Source organism: Perognathus longimembris, chromosome 1 (genome assembly GCF_023159225.1).
Source record: "Perognathus longimembris pacificus isolate PPM17 chromosome 1, ASM2315922v1, whole genome shotgun sequence".
NCBI lineage: Eukaryota > Metazoa > Chordata > Mammalia > Rodentia > Heteromyidae > Perognathus > Perognathus longimembris.
The window spans coordinates 38,583,331-38,607,037 of NC_063161.1; the positions used below are offsets into that span (position 1 = coordinate 38,583,331).

Here is a 23,707-nt window from a genome sequence, read left to right on the forward strand (position 1 = left end):
ATAACTCACCACAGATGCAATAGTGTTACAACATTCCCCGGAGAAAGAAAACAAGAAGTGACTTCTAGAGACCCTTGCCAAGTCGTTATTGCTATGAGTGTAGAAAGTGTGGTGGGAATTTATCCTCAATAGCATGCAGGACATTTTTTTCTAGCTTCCCTCTTCTGGTCTGGTGTTTCAGAACGGGTGCAATCCACATAGGAGACCGAATCCTAGCCATCAACAGCAGCAGCTTGAAAGGGAAGCCTCTGAGTGAAGCCATCCATTTGTTACAGATGGCAGGAGAGACTGTCACCTTGAAAATTAAGAAACAGACAGATGGTGAGTGGGGTGAGAGGCTCAATTAAGAATTTCCAAGTGCATTTCCTTCCCTAAAAGAATGTGCTAGTGTCTCTTTATGTTTCTAGAGATAGGACTCTCTAACCACAGAGTATTTGAATGTCTTTACTGACCTCCTTTTCTGTCTGTAAAGCCCAGTCCGCATCAAGTCCCAAGAAGTTTCCTATTCCCAGCCACCTGAGTGACCTGGGAGATGTGGAGGAGGACTCCTCCCCAACGCAGAAGCCGGGAAAGCTCTCAGACCTATACCCCTCCACCGTGCCCAGTGTGGATAGTGCTGTGGACTCCTGGGATGGTTCGGGAATAGATACCAACTATGGAAATCAAGGTACGTGAGTATCACCTTGTGCTCTATGAGAGACTATCTATATTTACCCCACGAGTAAGTGTGGCCACAACACTTAAGCTGACTGAATACTTTCACTTGGCCAGCCTTGTATTTTCTTATTCTTTGTGCTACTAAGTCATGAACATTAATCAAACACTAAGAGGTCCATTAGATCTTCTGATGGCCAAGTGTTCAATGTAGATCTTGTCCTTAAAGCTTAAATGGGTATACCAAGCAGGCTATAGAATAAAGTGGTTCACTGAAGACAGGCCCATTGTCTTTTTTTGTTCTTTCTTTCGTTCTCTCTCTCTCTCTTTTTTTTTTTTTTTTTTTTGCAATCTTTCTACAAAGATATATGGGGGAGTTCTGGAGCTGTGCCTAAAAGATTAGCCAATGATTGGTGACTCCCATTTATTCTTGCCCACCCTGGCTTTAAATAGATACCTGAAGAGATTAGAGAGTTGTGGTTGAAGTACATGGAAGTGTACAGTGGGAAGTGTACATAGATGTCATCTTGACAGAAATAGCTTTAAGAACACATCCAAGTGTAATGGTTGCTTAGTTAGGGGAGTATGTATCCTGTTTTCTCTTGTCCTGGCTTTCCTCATTCCCCAGCAGCCTACCTTTTTGTCCCTGGCAGGTTATGTGACTGTATATACTGTATTAGAACTAGGGAAGTGAAAGGGAATATCAAAATCGAGACACAAAGGATAAAAAGACAAACGACTCCAAAAGCTATACTTGAAAAACTATCTGGTATAAACCAACTGATCAACTCATGGAGGGGAGAGGGAAAGGAGGAGGGGGGATGGGGGAATGAGGGAGGAGGTAACAAACAGTAGAAGAAATGTATCCAAGGCCTAACGTATAAAACTGTAATCTCTCTGTACATCACTTTGACAATAAATAAGAAAAAAAAGAGTATAATAAAAAATGAAAAATTATACATATAGTTTTTAAGGGCAATGTTATTTCAAAATTATCAAACTGTTTACCTATTAGAGAAGACAGGGAGTTTAGTGAAGAAAATATTTTGAATTCCTAATTAGAATTAAAGCTTTTCATCATCTAGCGATTAACTTTCCCAAGTTGTAAAACTGTGTGACAAATTTAGTAAGCCCATAAGCAACAGCAGACAGTTATTTTTACTGAACACTTATGAACCACTAAAGAACACAGAATGAAAAATGTAAGTCAAGGGAGGCAGGGGAAAAATGAGTGAGGAGGCAACAAGTTGGATAAGCAATGTACTCACTGCCTTACATATGAAACTGTAACTCCTCTGTACCTTACTTTGACAATAAAGAAGAGAAAAAAGATATAAGTCAAATTTTTATCAGAATAGACTCCAGAGTTTATGTATTAATATGCACATTATTATTTATTTATTTGGAGACAAAATGTGTATGGGATATATATGTGTATATATATGTGTGTACATATGTATATGTGTGCATATATACATTATATGTACATATATATGTGAGTTCTATCCCTTGAAGTGGTATATAAGAACTTAGCTGCTAGTCCTTTATCCCATTGGTATAAGACCATGGGTTGTTTTTGTTTTTTTTAGCATACTAAATATAAAGCCTATCCCTCATTAGTAAAGGATGAAGAACCAGGTATTTTTATAAAGCATTTCAAATATTTTACCCTAGATTTTTGTAAATTTTACTTACCCAAGAATAAAAATTATCACAAGATTCTATCCATCTCTAGAAGTACATACATCTGTGAAGATCTATTTTTCATTGTACACATAAATAAAATCAAGCACGCTTAGCAAAATGGAATCTAGATCCAACTTCAAACCTGACATTATGACAAGAAGTATAAAAGCAAGTAAGGAAAATAAGTAGCAAAAGAAATAAAGGAAGAAAAGGTTTCCATTTCTACTTCAGAGAGTTAGTTAAGACATCTATTCTTTAAATGATTTTCTTTTATTCAATGTATTCAATGTACATATATGAAAATGGAACTAGGTAACTTAAGAGGATATTCCCTATTTTGAATCATAGATCATCATCCATCAATTAGTGACTGAATCCAGCTACACCTATCAAAGGGAATTGAAGCTGTTCCCTTTCCCTCTCTGTTTTGTGGCAATGCAGTAATTTTCTCATGCTCATTAAGACAAAGCATGCCTGTGATAGATCCGATCCATATGCTTTTCAAGTCAACATCTTCCTAGTAATGAGGCTCAACATCTACTCAACTGCATCCTATACCAGGGCCTAAGTAGCCTAAGACTATGTAGGAACAGTGACTGGAACAAAAATCAGAAAATTAGCCTGCCCAACTAAAATATATCGGAATTTCTCAGAGAACTTAATGACCATACAAGTTAATACTTATCAGAAAGGGAGAGCCCCAGGAGAACACCACCAAGGAGCATTTGACTCTTGAAAGCTTAAATCCAGTTGAAGAAAGTGTGGAGTACTAGCTTCCCTTAACTTCTTTTGCAGCAAAAATAAGAGTTCATGTGTTTATGGTTAGTGGGTTTGGCCAGGAAGAAGAAAATGAATATCCATCAAAAGAAGCCAGGATGAATGTCATGTTATCAAGCCACTCCCTTTCAAGGGAAAAGGGTGTGTGTGTGTGTGTGTGTGTGTGTGTGTGTGTGTGTGTGTGTGTGTGTGTGACAAAACTTTTTCCCAAATATCCATCAAAAGAAGCCAGGATGAATGTCATGTTATCAAGCCACTCCCTTCCAAGGGAGAAGGGTGTGTGTGTGTGACAAAACTTTTTCCCAAATAGCCACATTCCTGCAATTATTTGAGAACAAGAGAGAAAATTAGATGTTAAGCTGAAAATGTTTCCTCTGTTCCAAAGACTTCTATCCTTAGTGTTTAAAAACAGAAGTCTCATAGGTATTTTCTGTCGAATATTTGGTGCTACAGACTGCATTTTCTTGGAAAATATTTGTTACATAACCAAATTGCCAAAGCCATTTCTCACTATCTCACCCATCCAACTAATCAGATTTAATTCCCTGAAAATCAGATAAACATAATAATGTACTAGACTTGTCATCCTGACAGCCATCTTACTTCTGAGTTCCAGATCTGAGATCCAGAGAGAGATGGGGGTAAGGAATGGGCATAAAGACTTTACCATGAGTTTGCCTGGTTGAAATAAGACCAAGAGCTCTTCTTATATGAACAAGAGTCTCCCAGATTATCCCTAGATAAATGACAACTGGGAGTTCTTATACCCCAGAGTCCAGCACCTTCAAAGGTATGAAGTGGATAAGTAATGTGTCTTTGGTTTTTAATGTTTCAGAAGAGCAACTATGGAAGAGGATGTGGGAGGGGTATTTGGTAGGTCTCAGAACCCAGGCACTGAGTCAGCTAAGGCAGTTGAGAGAAGACTTGCATATGGCTCTTGAGGATCTGAAAACTGATTCTACTAAAACGATGACTTCAGCTGCTTCCTGGAAGTGTTTTGACACTTCTTAAAACCTTTGATATCATCTGTTAAGTGCAAATAGTATTAATGCCAAAGCTTATTGTGATGAATAAATAAGATAGTACAAATAAAATACTTAGTGTAGGACTGGTACATGGTAAATACCCACTATGTGTTTGCTATTGATATTACTGTTGCTATTCTATTTGACTGCTTGACTGGCCAAAAATGTCACTTTTCAGTGGACTAAATAATTTTCAGGCCAACTCCTAACACCTTGTTTATGGTTTTTAGGCCCCACTTTTCAGGCCACGGGATACAATTTCAACACCTATGACTGGAGGAGTCCAAAGCAAAGAGGCAGCTTATCTCCTGTCCCCAAGCCTCGAAGCCAGACTTACCCAGATGTGGGGCTGAGTAATGAAGACTGGGACCGGTCCACAGCCAGTGGGTAAGGTTTGCATCCACACAACCCCATCAGACAGGAATTTGCGGTAGGGGGGGAATCATTTAGGGCAGGATTTGAACCTCTTTGTTCCCAGTACAATATATTATCATTGACTTTTTGAGGTCATTTTGGTTTTTTTTTGTTTGTTTTTTTTTAAGGGACAAAGGATTTATTTTGATTCATTACTTCATATTACATTATCAAAACACAAAAACTTGAATACATTCTATTAAGCAAATTAAAAACACTATATATACAAGAATATGTGAAATGTTTTTTAAAATGCTCGGTATCTTGACATTTTGCCATTTATTTCTAATTTTAAAAATATACGTACATCTTACAGCAAACTGTAATGCTATTTAATATACTTTCTAAGCACCTTCTGTAACTTGTAAAGATATGCTCATCAGTAACCTGAATATAGGTAATTTGAGTAGGTATATTAAAAAGGATACTTTTTCCACATTAATGAAAATATTGCACCAGTGACTACTTACATAAAATTAGTAAACTCTTTCATTAAGGAGCTTCTCATTTTGTTTCTTTTCTTCTGTTGGTTCCTTGGGCTTGAGCTCAGGGTCTGTGTGTTGGGCCTGAGTTTCTTTACCCCTTGAGGCATCGTTTGCACAGCTGACTTTGGGGCAGTCAGTAAGAGTCTCATAGACTTCCTGCCTGGGCTGGCTTCAAAAAATTATCTTCTGTTTTGAGGTCATTTTGATCATCCGAGTTTGGCCACATGGAATGTTTTGGAATTGCGTATCTCATCAGTAAGAGCCTAGCACTGCCATACAACATGGAAGAGCTGGGTTTCCCAGAAAGAAAATGGTGGTATCCCTCGGGGAAGAGGCAACGTTTATGAATGTTCTCTTTGCTCTGTGGTAATGAAATCCTTCTCCTTTCTTTGTTATTATCTTCAAGTAGTTGCACAAGAGAGCTGTCATTTAACAAAGCAGTGTATGAATACAATACACTTTGATCAGTGTCACCCCTTTCATAATCCTCACCCATCCCTCCCAATCCTACCCCTCCCCTCACTTTTCTTAATTTTGTAGGCTACATATTGAGTTTTTTGATGCATTCTCCCCCACTTGCTTCTTCTCTTCCTTCCTGTACTCTTTCTTCTCCCCTTGACTGTACCCTACCCCTATCAAGTACCCATTTCTTGTTGTTTTATTGTATTGAACTTTGATTTTGCCTTTCTAAAAGACTACACTGTTTTCTCCCCTCAATCTACCATATTTCAGTTAATACATTTGTATATACTTGCGTGCCACCTCACTATTTACTTCTGTGTTTATAAACTAATTTTAACTTCCACATGTGAGAGAAAACATGCAAACTTTGTCTTTCTGCGCCTAACGTACTTCACTTAAATAATTTTTTCCAAGTCTTTTTATTTCTTTGTTAAAGTTTTTACTATTTTCTATTGTAAAGGTAATACACAGAGAGGTTGCAGTTACATAAGCCAGGTAATGAGTACAATTCTTTTTGAAGTGTCACCTCTTGCCTCATTTTCTCCCAGTTTTTCCCTTTTAACCCTTCTCCCCCCACAAGTTGTATAGTTCATTTTGAACATAGTGTCTAGTGAGTATCACTGCTGAATTAGTTCACCCTTTGTCCTACCATTCCTGTGCTTTCCCCTTACCAATCCCAAATCAGACAGAAATCAAAAACAAAGGGGAAAAAACAAAAACAAGGTAAAATAACAAAAATACCTCTTGTTCCATTTCCTGGAGTTCATTTCAATAAACATCATTTTTTATTTTTTTTCCGTTATTGTCAAAGTGAAGTACAGAGGGGTTACAGTTTCATATGTAAGGCAGTGAGTACATTTCTTGTTCAACTTGTTACCTCGTCCCTCATTTTTCCCCTGCCTCCCCCCGCCCCCTTTCCCTCTCTCCCCTCACCATGAGTTGTACAGTTGGTTTACACCAAATGGTTTTGTATTTCTTTTGGAATCATTTGTGTTTTTATCCTTTGTCTAAATAAACATTTATATGATCATATGCACATATGTAACTGAGCCTTTCTGTTCCTCTCCTAAGAATATCTTCCTTTGGTGTCACTATGTGAATGTTTAGAATCCTGCTTAACATATCATATCCAAGTGTGATTTTTTAGTCTTTTACTATCCATTGGGTTTACTTTGTAGACTTAGAGGCACATTCTAATTACTAAAAATGAGGAAGAACATGCAGCCTATGTTTCTTTGGGTCTGGCTCACTTCACTGAATATAATTTTTTCTAAGTATTTCCATCTACTTACAAATGGGGCAATATCATTCTTTCTGATGGAAGCATAGAATTCTATTATGCTATATACCACATTTTCTTGATTTATTCATCCACTGAGGGACATCTTGGCTGATTTCATATCTTGGCTATGGTAAACAATGCTGAAATGAACATAGTTGTGCTGGTGACTTTAGTGTGGCCTGGTTTGTGGTTTATTGGATAAATACCCAGGAGTGGAATTGCTGGGTCCTAGCGAAGCTCTATATTTAATCTTTTGAGGAACCTCCATATTTCTTTCCAGAGTGGTTTAACACATTTATATCCCCACCAACAGAGTAGTAGCATTTCATTTTGGCCATATCCCCACTAACATCTGTTGTTGTTAGTGTCTTGATAAGGACCATTCTAACTGAGATGAAGTAGAATTTCAATATTGTTTTGATTTGTGTTTCTTTTATGGTCAGAGATGTTGAAGATCTTCTTCTGAGAAGTCTCTCTTTAAATCTTTAGCCCATTTCCTACTTTGATTGCTGTTTCTTTGAGTATTTGTTTTTAGGGAGAGTCAATTTTTTTGAGCTCTAATTATATTTTAGATATGAGAACCTTATCTGATTCATAGATAGTAAAGATCTTCTCCCATTCTGTGGGCTTTCTGTTTATCTTGCTATATATGTCCTTTGCCATACAGAAACTACAGTTTGACGCTGTCCCAAGATGTTTTGACCCGTGCCAGGGAGCCTTAGTGTTTCCCCTATCCCTTCTGTAATATTTTCATGATATCAGGCCTTACAGTGAGTGTTTGATCCACTTGGAATTCCAGTGCGGGGTGACACATAAGGATCTAGCTTCAGTTTTCTGCACATGGATAGCAGTTCTGCCAGCACCATTTGTTGAAGAGGCTGTCTTCCAGCCTGTGTTTTTGGCTCCTTTATCAAATACTAGGTGGAAATAGGTCTGTGGGTTCATTTCTGGGTCTTCTATTATATTCCATTGGTCCTTAGGCCTGTTCCTGTGCCAGAACCAAGCAGTTTTTATTACTATGATGTTGTAATCGAGCTTAAAGCTTTGTATTGATATTTTTCCAGCACTGTTCTTCCTGCTAAGGATTGTTTTTGCTATTTGGGTTCTTCTGTTACTCCATATGAATTTTTGGATTGCTTCTTCTATATCATTGAAGAATGTTGTTGGAAGTTTGATGGATAGTGCATTAAATTTGTAGATAGCTTTGGGTGGCATTGCCTTCCAATCCAGGAGCATGGAAGGTTTTTCAATTTCCTTAAATCTAGTTTAATTTTTTTTCAAATTTTTAGTTTTCATCATAGAGGTCCTTCACACCTTTGGTTAAGTTAATTCTTAGTTGTTGGTTTTTTTGTTTTTTTTTGGTGCTTTTTTTTTTTTTGAAGCTATTACAAGTGGAGCTGATTTCCTGATCTCAGTCTTCCTCTTCCCATTGTTGGCATACAGAAAAATTACTGATTTTTGTGGGTTAATTCTATACCCTACTACTTTGCCAGAGTTTCAGATCTGCTCAAGTAACATGGGAGAGGAGTCGGGGGGGTTCTTTAATAAATACAGGATCATGTCATCTGCAAAGACAGTTTTACCTTATTTTTCCCTATTTGGATCCCCTTTATATTTGCCTCTTGCCATATTGCTCTAGCTAGGAATTCCACTATTATACTGAAGAGGAGTGGAAACAGCCAACATCCTTGTCTTGCTCCTGATTTTTGAGGAAATAGCTTTAACTTTTCACCATTGAGCATAATGCTGGATGTAGGTTTGTCACATACAGCCTTTATTATATCAAGGAATGTTCCACGGGTTCTTAGCTTCTCCTTAGATTTTTATCATAAAGGGGTTTTGGGTCTTATCAAATGCTTTTTCTGCATCTCTTTGATGATGATGTGATTCTTGTCCTCACTCCTGTTGATATGTTGAATTACATTAATTGACTTGTGTATATTGAACCAGCTTTGCATCCCTGGAATGAATACTGTTTGATCATAATGTATGATTTTTTTTGTTAGTTGTGGAATTTGGTTAATCAAAATTTTATTGAGAAGTTTTGGATTATGCTCATCAAAGAGATGGGTCTATAGTTCTCTTCCACTGATGAGTCCATATATGGCTTTGGGATGAGGATTATGCTGGCTTTGTAGAATGAGTTTGGTAGTGACCTTTCAGTGAAGAATTTGAGAAGTATGGGAGTGAGCTCTCTTTTGAAGACCTTAAGGAATTCAACTGTGAATCTACCTCATCCTGGGTTTACTTGGATGGGAAGTCTTCTCATGCCATTTCTATTTCATTACTTGCTATGGGTCTATTTAGTTGATTTAAAATTTCTGGCTTACTTTGGGTATACCAATATTCTCTAGAAATTTTTCCATTTCTTCCAGATTTTCCAATTTGTTAGCATAAAACTTTGCAAAGTATTCCCTTATAATGTGAACCTTGCTTGTTTCTGCCATGATGTTCCCATTCTCATTTCTAATTTCATTTATTTGGGTGTATTCTCTTCCTTTTTTGGTCAGGTTTGCTAAGGGCCTGTGAATTTTGTTAATTTTTTAAAAAACCCAACTCTGTTTTGTTGATTCTTTCTATGGTTTTTTGGTCTCTAATTAATTTATTTCTGATTTAATTTTGATTATTTGCTTCTGTCAACTGGTTTGGGGTTTGGCGTCTTCCTCTTTTCAAGATTAAAGTACATAATTAAATTGTTGATTGGAGATTTCTCCAATTTGTTTATGTAGGTGCTCAGAGCTATAAATTTTCCTCTGAGTTCTACCTTTGTTGTGTCCCAGAGGAGCTGGTATTTTGTGTGCTCATTTTTGTTAAATTCCACGAATGTTTGAATTTCCATTCTGATCGCTTTAGTGACCCACTGGTCATTCAGCAATGGATTGTTCAGTCTCCATGAGTTAAGAGAATTTTCTGTGATGGCTTTTGGTGTTGAGCTCTACTTGTATTCCATTGTGGTCTGACAGAATGCAGGGAATTATTTTAATTCTTCTGAATTTGCATAATTTGCTTTGTGACCTGAAGTATGATCTATTTTGGAGAATGTTCTATGAGCTGCTGAGAATAAATATTCTGATGCTGCTGGGTGAAATATTCTGGATATGTCTGTTAAAATCTAGATGGTCAGTGTAATTATTTAGCTTTGAGGCTCCTCCGTTGAGCTTTTGCCAGGATGATCTATCCAGTAATGTGTTAAAGTCACCAACAAGCAATGTGTTTGGATCTATGTATGTTTCTAGGTTTAATGAAGTTGAGTGCTCTGGCATTTGATGTATAGATATTTAGAATTGTTATATGCTCCTGTAGTAGAGATCCCTTTATTACTTTGTAATGTCTTTGTTTCTTCTCACTAATTTTAATTTGAAGTCTATTGTATCTGATAGTATTGCTACTTTGCCCTGTTTATGGGGGCTATTTGCTTGAAAGATTTTATTCTAGCCTTTCACTTTCTGAATATGTATTTTTTGTGAGCAAGATGAGTCTCTTGAAGGCAGCAGAAGGATAACCCTTGCTTTTTGGATCAACTAGTCAATCTATGTCATTTAATTAGAGAACTAAGTCCATTAATATTGAGAGTTATGACTGAGAAGTTTTTGGTAATTCCTGTCATGTTATTCACCTTCTTAGAGGCTGTGCCTCATCATTTCTTACTATATTTATCTGGTTCGCTGGTAAAGGGCCATTTCTCTGCCACTATCATATTCTTGTTGGTTTCTATATGTAGGAACTCTTCCTTATCTTCTGTAGTGCTGGTTTGGTGGAGATAAATTATTTCAATTTTTCCTTGTTATGGAAAGTTTTTATTTATTCCTAGGTTATGAAGGAGTGCTTTGCTGTGCAGGATTCTTAGTTGGCAGCTGTTTGCCTTTAAGGTGTGACACACAACTTTCCAGGCTCTCCTTGCTTTCATGGTCACAGCTGAAAAATCTGTAATTAATCTAACTGGTTTTCCTTATAATTATATGATTTATAAAGGTAATTCACAATCTTCCTGCCTTGGCCTCCTAAGTGCTAGCACCTGCTGCCATGTCTAGCCAAGAGTTCCATGCTTTTATAAAGAAGTGTATCTTACCACGCACCAATGGCTCAAGCCTGAAATCCTAGCTGCTTAGGAGGCCACGGTCTAAGAATTAAAGTTCAAAACTAGCCTGGGCAAGAGAGTCTGTAAGGCTTATATCGACTGTTAAACACAAAAAAACCAACATCATCCTGAAGTGGAGCCATGATTCAAGTGGTAGAACACCAACTTTGAGTGAAAAAGCTAAGGGACAACACTCAGACTCTGGGTTCAAACACTAATATGAGTAAAATAAATAAAGTATGTCTTAGCATGTTATTCCTTAGCAAAATATTTTTGAGATAACATTTAACTTATATATAATAATCTTTATAACAAATGGGGAAAATAAATTTTTCTCTCATAGATTGTTTTCACTGTAGAACCAATCTCTGAAACATATCCTGTGTTATATTCCATTCCCACTGGGCTGTGATGAAATTCAATTAGAAAGACTTTGAACCATCCTTTCATTTTCCTCAACACTTAGAATTTCCTAATGCATTTTGTGTGTGTGTGTGTGTGTGTGTGTGTGTGTGTGTGTGTGTGTGTGTGTGGACTAGGACATAAACTCAGGTCCTCGCACTCTAACTTCATTGTTTCTGCTCAAGCCTGGCACTGTACCATTTGAGCCACACCTCCAGTTCTTAAAACATCTTTTGTTTTGTTTGTTTGTTTCTGTTTGGTTTGTTTGTGCTCATCCTAGAATTTGAACTCAGGGCCTGGGCATTCAAGGCTGATGCACTACCACTTGAGCCACAGCTTCACTTCCAGTTTTTTGGTGGTTAATTGGAGATAAGAGCCTCACCAACTTTCCTGCCCTGGCTGGCTTTGAACTGTGATCCTCAAATCTCAGTCTCCTGAGTAGCAAGCATTACAAGCATAAGCCACTAATCACTAGTCATTTCTTAAGGCATCTTTATTGGAGCTAACTGTACTTAGAAGCCCCAGTTGGAAGAATGCCATATCCAAAATGAATCTTTTCTCTCTCTTTTTTTGTGGGAAATGAAAGGAGAAAGATTCTAAATACAGAAGGGGAGGAAAAAAAATGTGTCTGTCGAGTTCTTCACTCAGCCTGTGCTTCTCGGTGACAGTTTTGCAGGCCCTTCGGACAGCGTGGAGGCTGAGCAAGAAGAGAACTTCTGGTCTCAGGCACTGGAGGATTTGGAAACCTGTGGACAGTCAGGAATCCTGAGAGAACTTGAGGTACCCTTAGTCCTGCTACTTAACATTTTATTGTTCCAACATTCATTTTTTTTGGTCCTTTTAAGTTTGCATTGATCACACCAGTTCATTTAAAAGCTTTAACCCTTTCCACAGGAGAAAGCTGACAGGCGTGTGTCATTGAGAAACATGACTCTCTTGGTAGCTACCCTTTATGTTTATATTTTTGCTTGTGAAGCTGCCTCCCCTATTCCCTTGCCTTCTGGACAGCGATTTGATTTTATACAATGCAGTTGAAAGTACTATTTCCCCATTCCCACCCCCTAAGCTTACTGACTTGTGGCTTCTGCCATTGCTCCGTGCTAACCCTGATTGTACCTGTTCCCCCACAAATTGCTAAAGAGCGAGCTAAGTTTCCTAGCAGTGGTGCATTTACTCTCTTAGTTGCTTTAGAAAGGTTTCTTTGGCATGTTTTCATTTGTAACTGGTATAGAAATTAATTTGGTCATTAAGAGGAACATAAGAGGAAATTTTACTTTCTTTTGCCCTTAAATTTCATAGCAATGCTGGTGGTGAAAAGGGCCAAGACTATATGATGAACACATAAAGTATTATAAGTACCTTACTATTGACTGCTGAATTTGAGAAGGAAAGATGGCATGTTCTTTAAACAGAGTGTTGAATTTGCTGACAATAATCACACACTCTTGTCTAGGAAGTCCTAGACTATTTCCTTTTATGTTCTTTTAAATTTCCTAAGCTGACAACAATGAAGTGGCAAAAGTCTCGTTTCTTTCTTTTTCTTTTGATGTCATATGAGGTTCCCGAGTCACCATAAGGAATGTGAATGGCATAACTGGGTGTAACTTTTGCAATTCCAAAATGATTACTCATCTTTATATTATTTCGCTTCTCAATTGCATGTGTGGATATTTTATGTGATTCTAATGTTTGTGATTCTGCAAAGAGAATTATAAAGAAAAGTATCTGTTTGGATTTATAAACATCATCGTCTTACCCGGCATGAACTTGAGCTTCAGAGCACAGTTAAAGGACTTGGGCATGGATAATCTTACAAAATTGAAACAAAGATGTTAGCCATTGATTCCTTTTTATACAACCTTCCAGAAGAACAGAAGGCTTAAGCACTAGCTGGTTTGTTTAAACTTTTACCACCATGTAGGTATAGAATGAGGGAAAGTGGCCCAAACTGAGTAATGAACACAGTTCATGATTCTTGAACATACTACTTAGTGGATAACAATTTTGGTGTAAATGCCATTTTTATTTTGATACTTCTCATTGCTTCTTTTACATTAGCCCCCCAAAATGATATAAAAACTATTATAAAACTGGGTGCTGGGTGTTTATGTCTATAATCCAAGGTACTCAGGAGGCTGAGACATGAGGATTGTGGTTTGAAGCCAACTAGGATAGAAAAGGCCATGAGTTCATTTTTCTCCAGTCACAAAAAAAATAAATAAATAAAATAAAAGTCAAGAAGTAGAGATGTAGCTCAAGTGGTACAGCAAAAAAGCTAAGGGACTGTGCTCAGGACCTGAGTTCAAGCCCCAAGTACTGGCACATACACACATACACACGCACACACACACACACACGCACACACACACACACACACACATACATAAAGTAATACAAGATGGATAATGATGGCATATGCCTATAATCCTAGATATTCAGGAGGCTGAGATCCAGAGGTCACAGTTTGAAGCCATCAAGGGAAAAGTCCACATGGCCTCAATTAACTAGCTAACAATAGGGCAGGTAGCAAGACTTAAGTGGAACAGCTTGTTTGGTAGAACCAAGAAGCAAGTAAGACAAGTGAGGCCCTGAGTTCAAACCATGGTACTAGGAAAAAAATAGTTATATGATAACTTTGTGTTTACCTGGAAATTGATTCCTCTCATGAAAACAGTATCTGTTAGCACAGAAATCATGTTATGACAGCCTTTGTGTACTAACACAGGTCTCTGAGGCAGTAAATTATGAATCTATAAATGTATAAAAACTTACATTTACATTCATTTATAAATTATTAATTTGTTAATTTATTAAAACTGTAACTAGAGAAAGGAAATGGGCTGAATTTATAAGCCAAAGAGAAATTAAATCCACCAAGGAAGAAGGATCAGCAAGTTCATAAATTAGAGTTATACTTATACTTTTACCACAAAGAATATTCACTTACTAGTTTAAATGAACTCCATCCCTTTGATTAGAATTGCTATTAGGCACAAAATATTGGAGCTACATTTCTGGATATGAAATTTACATTCAATATTAAAAGTGAAGGGACACTATAACTATAATAAATGCAAAAGATTAAGCTAAGATGAAAAATGATTGCAAGTGAAATGAAATTAATTAATTACTAATCATTTTTCCTATTACTACCAATAATTTAGGTTCAACTTTAGCACCAATAGCCATATAGCTTTATCAGGATAAAAGTTCAAACTGAGAATTTGAGCAAGTTTTTAACTTCTCTTACCAGATATTTCTTCTATAAAATGTGGAGATTATAATGAGCAAATCCTTCCATAGCAATTAACAAAGAACATTGTATGTAATAAATGTTCAATAAAAATCAAGTATTATTATGTTTTCCATTCCTTGATTAATGAAGGCTCATTTAACTTTTTTTGTTTGGCCTAATAGGAGGTTTAACTAAATATAAATTGTAACTAAATATAAGTTATATGTGTGCTTTAATGTATTTTTGGAGGGATACCACTAGTTCATTGGCATGTACTTTAAACAAAACCATCTAGCCATATTTTCAATTTTTGAATTAAAGGACTACTGAAGAAACCTGATTTCTGCCAAGGTAAATCCATTTGACTTCTTCTTCTAAGGCACCTAGGACTCACTAGAGCAAACCTGCCATCCCCTAGATGTAGTGATTGGTTTACTTCCATTGTGATTCTGGCTTGTCCATGAAAAATGAGTGTTAAAATAAGTATAAACAAAGCAGACTAACTAGGATAACTAGTAAAAATAATAGATGGATGCTCACCATGGCAGGAAAGCAAAACACTGGGTGCTCAGACAAAGTAGATTAAGTGTAGAAATGACACCAACACAGCTGATCACAGAAAGATCTCAGCAAGCTTAAACAGGGTATCCGTCTGAAATGAACCACACCATGGATGCTTACACTTGCTAATGTAGGAAAAACAGAAGAGGCCTTTGCACCTACTTAAAAAGAGGAAGTTTTTAATGATTAATTTCTAATGGAATGAGACACGATGTAGCCAGGGAGCAAGGAGCAATGTTGTAAAGCTAGATTGCTGGGTTCGATCCCATGTTCTCCACAATTTGCTGAACTTATTCAGCCATCATCTTTTTCCACATTTGAATTAGGGATGTATAGTAATTATGATACTTACCATTTAGGGCCACTTAAATATAATATTGCATACACAATATGCATATTGTGTATATAATAATATATAGTATATACAATAATATATGTATTAGCACATATTAAGATTCAGAAGACAAGGTCCTTAAAAAAAAAAACCAGTTTCTTTTCACTGAGTTAGTTGACCTAGGCAGAATATTTATGTTTATTTGTTTTGTTTCTTTTTCTACAGAGCTGTTGGATACATTTACATGTGTGCAATTCTTTGCAGTTATTCAAAGACTTTGTTAGTAGACCGTGTATAGCCTAACACCAGGTGACTGTTGGAGCTCTGAAATTTTATATGACAAATGGAAGTGCTGCTTATTTTGCAGTGAGCTCTCTGATAAATAGTTTTAGATGGTGCCTTCAGCTCTCTTCTTGCCTATATGACCTTGGGCAAGTCAACCTTTGTGCCCAAATCTCCTCTCCTACATTAGGAAGAATGAAAGCATATATCTCATAGAGTTCTTATATAAAGCTTAGGTGAGTGAATATGTTCAAAGGGCCCAATAGATAAAGCTCTGTTACTTTCATCATTAGTATTCATATAAATAGGTGTTCTAAGTTTCCTTCAGTCATATGTTATGTAGAACTTCTTATCTGTTCTTGTGGTTTCAGACAGATCTACCAATGTCATTTCACCTGTATGGAACCTCAGACCCAGGAGAACAGAGCTGGCTATAGTCGTATTTTTAGGATTTTTAGCATGAGACATGAACACCCCCAACATGTTGAAGCTTTTGAGTTCTTTTTTTTTTGTTCTAGTTCTGAGACTCCCTCATCTCTGGGATCTAATCTTTACATTGCTTTTGCATTAATGCAGGAATATATTTGAAGCTGAACAGACTTCTCAACTCACTGGCAAGGTCTAAGTCAAGTTGCACAGATTTTGAGCACAGTGTTGAATCCAATAACTTAAAAAGTTATTACTTATAACCTCTTTGAAGATCTTATAAGAAAGCTATTTCTTTTCTCTTCTATTTCCCCTCCCTCCCTCCTTTCCTTCATCCCTCCTTTCCTTTCAGTGTACTGGAATTCAGGGCCTCATACTTGTTAGACCAATACTCTACCTGAAGGAAACATGTGCCTAGCCTATTTTTCCCTTTCTACTGCATCACTGCACTGACAGGCACACACCACCATGCATAGCTTCTTCCCATGGAGACAGTGTCTTACAGGCTTTTCTGCTCAGGCTGGCTTGAGAGCATGATCTTCCCAGTCTCCACCACTCATGTAGCTAGGATGTTAGGCCCATGCCACTGCACCCAGCTACTTGATGAAAAAGGATCTCTCAAACATTTTTTTTGCTCAGACTGGCTTCAAACCATGATTTACTCAATCTCAGCCTTCCAAGTAGCAAGGTGTCTAGGCAGGAACAACAGCTATCTGGCTCACATAGGCCATTTCTAAGAAACACTGATCTATGCTAAGAGATGTGAAGGCCTAACTGATCTACAAGCTTCTGGGACAGGCCATTTGGCCAGGGGAAAAATAATACAGTGTAGGAAACTTGAAGAGACCTCTTGGCTTGTAATAATCCCATTCCAGCCCATCATTAGCTCCAGTTGGAAGTAGAAACAACATCATTTCTTTCTTTCTTTCTTTCTTTAGTCATGGGACTTTAACTCCGAGCCTGGGCACTGTCCCTGAGCTCTTTGTGCTCAAAGCACTAGCTTTGAGCCACAGTGACACTTCCAGTTTCCTGGTGGTTAACTGGAGATCAGAATCTCACCAACTTTCCTGCCCAGGTTGGCTTTGAACCTTGATCCTCAGATTTCAGCCTTCTGAGTAGTTAGGAATACAGGTGTGAGCCACCAGCACCCAGCTCATTCATTTCTTTTAAGGTACATTGAGTCCCATTTGTGTAAGGTGGCCTCTTGAATCCCATCTCTTTGAACCCACTTTGTAGAAAGTTAATGTTTAAAACACTGTTTGCAGTAAGCAAATGTTGGAGCTTTTCGACTCATTTTAAAGCTGCTAGAGGTGGTATTTGATTAAATAAACTCAAAGGCTTAAGAACTTACATTGGATTTCAGCTGTGCAATATAAATTTCATTTACAAAGCATTTTCCAGACTTTCATAGTTCAATTAGCATGTCCATTCTCCAGCCTTTGGTTATGCCCTGAAGAGACTGTATTTTGACTTTGACTGGGCAGAAGGAGGATTGTGCTTAATGTGGAGCAACCAAATCCTTCCTTTATGCATGGCTTAATTGTTTCTGAAAATTGTCAATGCCACAGGCAACAATCATGTCGGGGAGCACTATGAGTTTGAATCATGAGGCTCCAACACCTCGCAGTCAGCTGGGGCGACAGGCCAGCTTCCAGGAAAGGAGCAGCTCTCGGCCACACTACAGCCAAACAACTCGGAGCAACACCCTGCCCTCAGATGTGGGCAGGAAGTCTGTGACGCTGAGAAAAATGAAACAAGAAATAAAGGAGATCATGTCCCCAACTCCTGTGGAGCTGCACAAGGTCAGTCAGCTTTTTTTCCCCTCTCTCTTTGGGCAAACGCAGCACCATTCTGCATGGCATGGATGCCCTGATGCCGCTGCAGTAATGGCATGCTCGTGTGATCGCAGCCAAGGAGAAAAAGCCAGAGGCTCTGTTCCCAAAACAACAGCCCTGGGTAGAAAAGGGAAGATATTTTCCGCCGCTGGGTGAAACAAAGAAGAATGGCTTTCAAGCAATGTATTTATCAAGAAGTATTTACAACTCAAAACTATAAAAATAGAACAATGATGCCTGATGAAATCATTTGGGGAAGAGGGTCAGGGAGAGTGATAGAGGGGCTGAGATTGACTGGAAACATGTGTGGAATGGTGGTAGCAATGAAATCCCCCTGTAACTAATGTGAGCTAAAATGATGAAAACTTAACGTGGTGCCACTTGGTTTTTCCTCTAAAGACTTCAGTATCCTAGTACCCTATAAAATTTAGCTATATTCAGATATATATGAAATATACATATTTTCAACATATATCTTTCAAATATATGTTGAAAGAAAGGGGAACTATGGGAAGTTGGCTTCTACCACACATTTATCCATTTATTTCATTCATTGCATTAATTCACGCAAAGAATGGATTGCAGATCCCCTGGGAGCACACAGTCTACTTGGGTAAGACAGTCTCAGAAACAGTGGGAAGATAATGAGGTCAGTACAGTGATAGAAGCCAGCCTCCACGCCTTGGAGTCCAGAAGGTAGACGCACCACAGGAGGCAACAAGAAAGACACAGATGTTGAGTCAGCAGAGGAAGATGGAAGATGGGAGGCATGTACAAAGGGATGTCAAAGACTGGGATGCTGAGAATACAAATATCCCCATGTGGTCATTGCCTAGAATTGGAGCTGTGTGCATTAGGAGAGATTACAGAAGAGCAAAGATATTTTTGACATTATAGGCTGAGGTTTCTTGTTTAGCTCTGGGCCATACAAGTCTTGTTTATTCCATTACCCTGGAAGGATGCTTCAGCTTGGTAAATCATATATCCCAATACACTAATTGATCCACACCATTAGGCTGGAGGAACTTGCGTCATGATTAAATTTAAGAAATCATAGATTCCAGGTTGAGAAGAAGTCTGACCCCTCTGATCTTCTCACAGTCCATGAACACCATCTTCTCTCAGTTTTCTGCCCAGGCAGAGAAGACAACATTTGATAACACACCCTCTTCAGCCTCAGAGGTTGTATTGATTGCCTACTAAGTGCTATCTGTATTCTTCATGCACACAATAGCCCTTCTTGGCAGGTATTTATTATAGGATGAGAAAAATAACAAGCATGAGATGGTCTCTTTTTTCTCCATCTGGAGTGAAGCAGACTCCTCAAAGAACAAGTATTGATGGGCCAGAAATACAAAAGACCTGTCTCCCAATCTTGCCTGTACTGAAAGCATGCAGCAGCCATAATGACAGCGAATTGGATGTAGAAGTTGTTAGAGCTGAAGTTTAAGAAAGGTGGCTCTGCTAAAATATAGATCTTATTTAAAAGGAAGAAAATTATATGTCTGCTACTGATGGGCATAATGAGTGGCAGTGGATTGACTAACTGGAACATTTGTGTGACAGTGTGTGGACTTGGAGGCCACGAAGTATCTCTCTCTCTCTCTCTCTCTCTCTCTCTCTCTCTCTCTCTCTCTCTGTCTCCCTCCTTCCCCCCACACACACACAGATGGACCAGCTTGACCTGATAAGTGGCATAACTGTTTCCCCTTCATTCCATTCACTTCTAAATTCTAGTAGTAACTGCTTTTCCCATGCAGTTTCACTTTTCTTCTGACTTCTCCCCAGTAGAGCAATGCTTTAAAAATAAATGATATCCTGGCATAATCAAGCCCCTAAAATTATCTTGTTACATGAGACTGTAGCCTACAACCTGGTACTGTGGAACTCATGGAGGAGCTTGTGCTCACATTTCAGGCGTGTTCTTTTTAAAGGAATTTAGTTGCTTATTAGTTCAAGTATTCCGGTTTGGGATATGCTATCGGAAATGTACATTGCCTAGTGCTCTCTAGTGCTGAAGCACTTGAGAAAAGAAATGGTCATTAGGAAAGATACTAACCTGAGGGTGGTGGCTGTTGATTGTGCTTGTGTCTGGATGTAGGGGTCTTTTGAACATGAAACCATTACTTGGCATTGTGAAAAATCATACTGACTTGTTAATGGAACTGACTTCTGTTGTCAATTAATATGAATACTGTCCTGTCTTAAACCTATGTGGAAATTAGGAAAAGGCACTCTTGGTGGTGGCATGAAGAAAGAGAAATGGGGAATTAGAAAAGTCCTACTTACTTCCAAGTTGAAGACAACCCATGCTCAAGTCTTGAAATCATAACAAAGGCTGTTTTTCAGTATCCCAAACCCCAAGAAGCCATTCCAATCTATCGGGAGGATTCCCACAGGGCTACAAAGATCAGTGTGTGCAGGATGGGTGAGGTAAATAGCAAAGCAAACTGAAGATGTATGGTGTTAATTGTCCCCTTGCTGTCTTTCTGTGGCCACTCCGTTGATGTTTGGGCTTATTTATGTCCAGGCCAGCACCTACAAAATCCATTTCTTCATCAAGATAACATTTCAGCAAGAAAAACAACTAAGTAGACAAAGATCCATCCCACTGATGAAAAGGAAAAAAAAAAGCTTAAACAATACCATTTCCTGGGATGGTCACTAACTATCTACACACAGGGAAAATGAAGTGTTGGCTCACCTACCACTTTCTTTCATCTCAGCCTATTCTCCATCACCTGTTCCTTCTTTTCTACCTATGGCTTCCTTCCATTCTTTTTCTTCCTTCAGACCTTTGGAAGGTCCCAAACTCTAATAAATGTTTTTCATTTCTGGTCCTCAATCATCCACTATTGTCTGATGCCCCTCCTGTCTGGGCAGGCTTTCCTTCAAGTTGCCCACATTCCTTCCTAAAGGTGAAAAGCTAGCTGTCATTTATGATTTTATGAATAGAGACACTAGGTCCCACTTCATGTCCTCGTGGTGTAGAGGTAGGAGGAAGTTATCATTAAAGTGATTGAATGCTTAGCATGGGGATAGAGGGAACAATGAAGAGGTCTAGGAAAAGTGATGCCAAGTTCCCTTAGGACACTGACTTTCCAACACTCTCAGCACAGGCCAAAATAGATTGTACTCCTAAAGTCAATACACACATATACCCACACTAATACTCAAATGAATACAAAATTTGCTGCATGAAACACACTGACTTTTTTTTGTTTTTGTTTCTTTCCAAAGGCTGATTATATTAAGCTGATTTCAGATAGGTCTCAAACAACAGTGTGAGGACTAAAGCCCACAGAGAATAGTTTGGGTTATGGATCCTTGATTAAACCGTGGGTCATGAGCTGGGCACGGGTGCCTCACACCTATAATCCTAGCTGTTCAAGAGACTGAGATCTGAGGATTGAAATTCAAAGCTCACCTGGATTCCTACTTCCAATGAACCAGCAAAAGACCAGAAATGGACATGTGTCTCAAATGATAGAGAGCTAGCTATTAGCAAAATACCAAGCAAGAACACAATGCTGTGAGTTCAAGCCCCAGTATTGGTGTGCACATGCACCTGTGCTCACCACCCCCCTCCCCACATATCATGTAGTAGAGTCCTAAGTTCCATCCTAACTCATTTTCTGGGAATGTGAGCCAAGGACCTACATTTTAGCCACCCCCTTCAGTGGACTCACGGCTGACTAGAGATTGTGAAGCATACCATACGTGTTGTTAACTGCAGATGGTGCTTCAGTGAAATTTAGGCAGCAACATGGTGACAGGCTGAAGAGGAAAGGACACTGCTTCTGGCCCCTGGAGCTTCCACACTTTATCTTTAAAATGAATTCAGTTTTGTACTTCAGCTTATCACACATTCTTTCTCTTTGCAGATAAGGAGCTTGTGATCTTAGCTACAGTTCATTGATAACCCTTCTTTTCCTGCTGAAGCTTAAATATCCCTTGGTGACCACTTAATCTGTTTCTGAGATGAATTCTAGCTTCACTTTCCTGCACATCTTAATACAAAAAATTTTTGTGCAGTGGAAAGTTTCCTATATTAAGAACATTTGAACTTAAAAAAGAAAGTATATATTGCCAAGCACTGATGGCTCAGGACTGTAATCCTAACTACTTAGGAGTCTGAGATCTTCAGGATCTCAGTTTGAAACCAGCCTGGGCTTTTGTTCTTAAGACTCTTATTTTCAATTAGCCAGGGAAAAGCCAAAAATGGAGCTGTGGCTCAAGAGGTAGAGGGCCACTCATAAGAGAAAAAGCCAAGCAGAAGCTTGAGGCCCTGAGTTCCAGTCCCAGTACTGGCACACACACACACACACACACACACACACACACGCACGCACACACACACGCACACACACACAGTGCATGTTGACATTTCTTTATCCTGGTCAGTCACAATTTTCAATAAAATTATACTTCACAATTCTATTCGATTATTTTTGCTTATCCTTTTTTGAGAGAGCTTTTAAGATCATTTCATAATTTCCCAGAGTCTGCCTTTATTTATGGCTGCTAGTGGCACAAAGCTGGAATATCTGAGTCACTTATGAGGAGGCTGGGTCACACATCTGTTTTGCCAACATCAGCTCTTCCAACAGCCAAGGTCACTTCGTACTTGCAACATTTGAGTTTACAGACAAGAGAATCTTGTCCTTCGTTGTATGTTAAATTTGTTTTGTTCTATGGCTGGATACCAGTGGCTCACACCTATAATCCTAACTACTCAGAAGGGTAAGATCTGAGGATCACAGTTCAAAGTCAGCCCAGGTAGGAAAGTCCCTAAGACACTTAGCTCCAATTTAACACACACACATACACACAAACTGCTGGAAGTAGATCTGTGGCTCAAGTGGTAGCATTCTAGCCTTGATCATGAAAGCTCAAGGACAGTGCCCAGCCCAGAGTTCAAGCCCCAGGACCAGCATTAAATGGATGCATGCATTTATACACAAATGGATCACTCTGTGGAAAGAGTCTAGTGTTTAATGCCATATTCTTCCCGAGTCAGGCACAAGCCTGGTACTAGGAGGAAATATGAACTAGAAAGACATAATTTATTCTTGCATGTGGGTGTTTCTTCACTCAACATTTGAAGTCAAGACTACAGATCATAAAAGCCTTCATGCCAAACACAGACCAAACAGGTAGTGCAGAATTCTCTGCTGTGGAAATTACTAAAAGCTAAAAGCAACATGGTAAACATAAGGAACATTTTTGCTTTTGTCTGTCATTCTTTGCTGCATCAAGTATTTATTTCTTCAGGCAGGGAATGATGAATAGAACACAGGCTTTGTTGTCAGACATACCTAGGTTTGGCTCGTAAGTCTGCTACTCATTAGCCATGCCATTTTTGTATACACTACCTCTGTTTTCTTGCTTGATAAAGCAGGAATTATCCTGTAATCAAAAGAGGGAAAAATCACAAAATAACATTTTTCCAATGAAGTGACCCATCATTCAGGGTCCTACCAAGGCCTGACTATAAGAAGCTCAGAAATGAGATCTCTTCTGTACCCCAGACTTGAATAAGCTCCATACAACTGCCCCAAGTCCAAATGGATGGAAATAGAAGCCAAGAGACTCCTACACAAAGAAATTGGCGTGACACCACTTGGGCCTGATCAGAATAGTCTCTACCTCAGGGGCAGAAGTCAGTGAGGGAGTATGGAATTAGGGAATAAGGATTGGAGTTGGATCATACTAATAATGGCATTCAGCCTGACAATTCTCAAAATGTGTTGCTCCCATTAGCACTCC

General features: G+C 38.5%; 1 protein-coding gene across 1 annotated transcript in view; it reads left to right on the plus strand.

Moving 5' to 3' along the window:
• Positions 1–23,707, plus strand: part of Grip1 (glutamate receptor interacting protein 1) — a 574,087-nt gene that overhangs the window by 536,440 nt on the left and 13,940 nt on the right. The window contains exons 18-22 of the mRNA XM_048360113.1: positions 182–321; positions 473–667; positions 4,373–4,529; positions 11,934–12,045; positions 17,672–17,905. Coding sequence (XP_048216070.1) covers positions 182–321; positions 473–667; positions 4,373–4,529; positions 11,934–12,045; positions 17,672–17,905 — 838 coding nt within the window. The remainder of the gene's footprint in view (positions 1–181; positions 322–472; positions 668–4,372; positions 4,530–11,933; positions 12,046–17,671; positions 17,906–23,707) is intronic.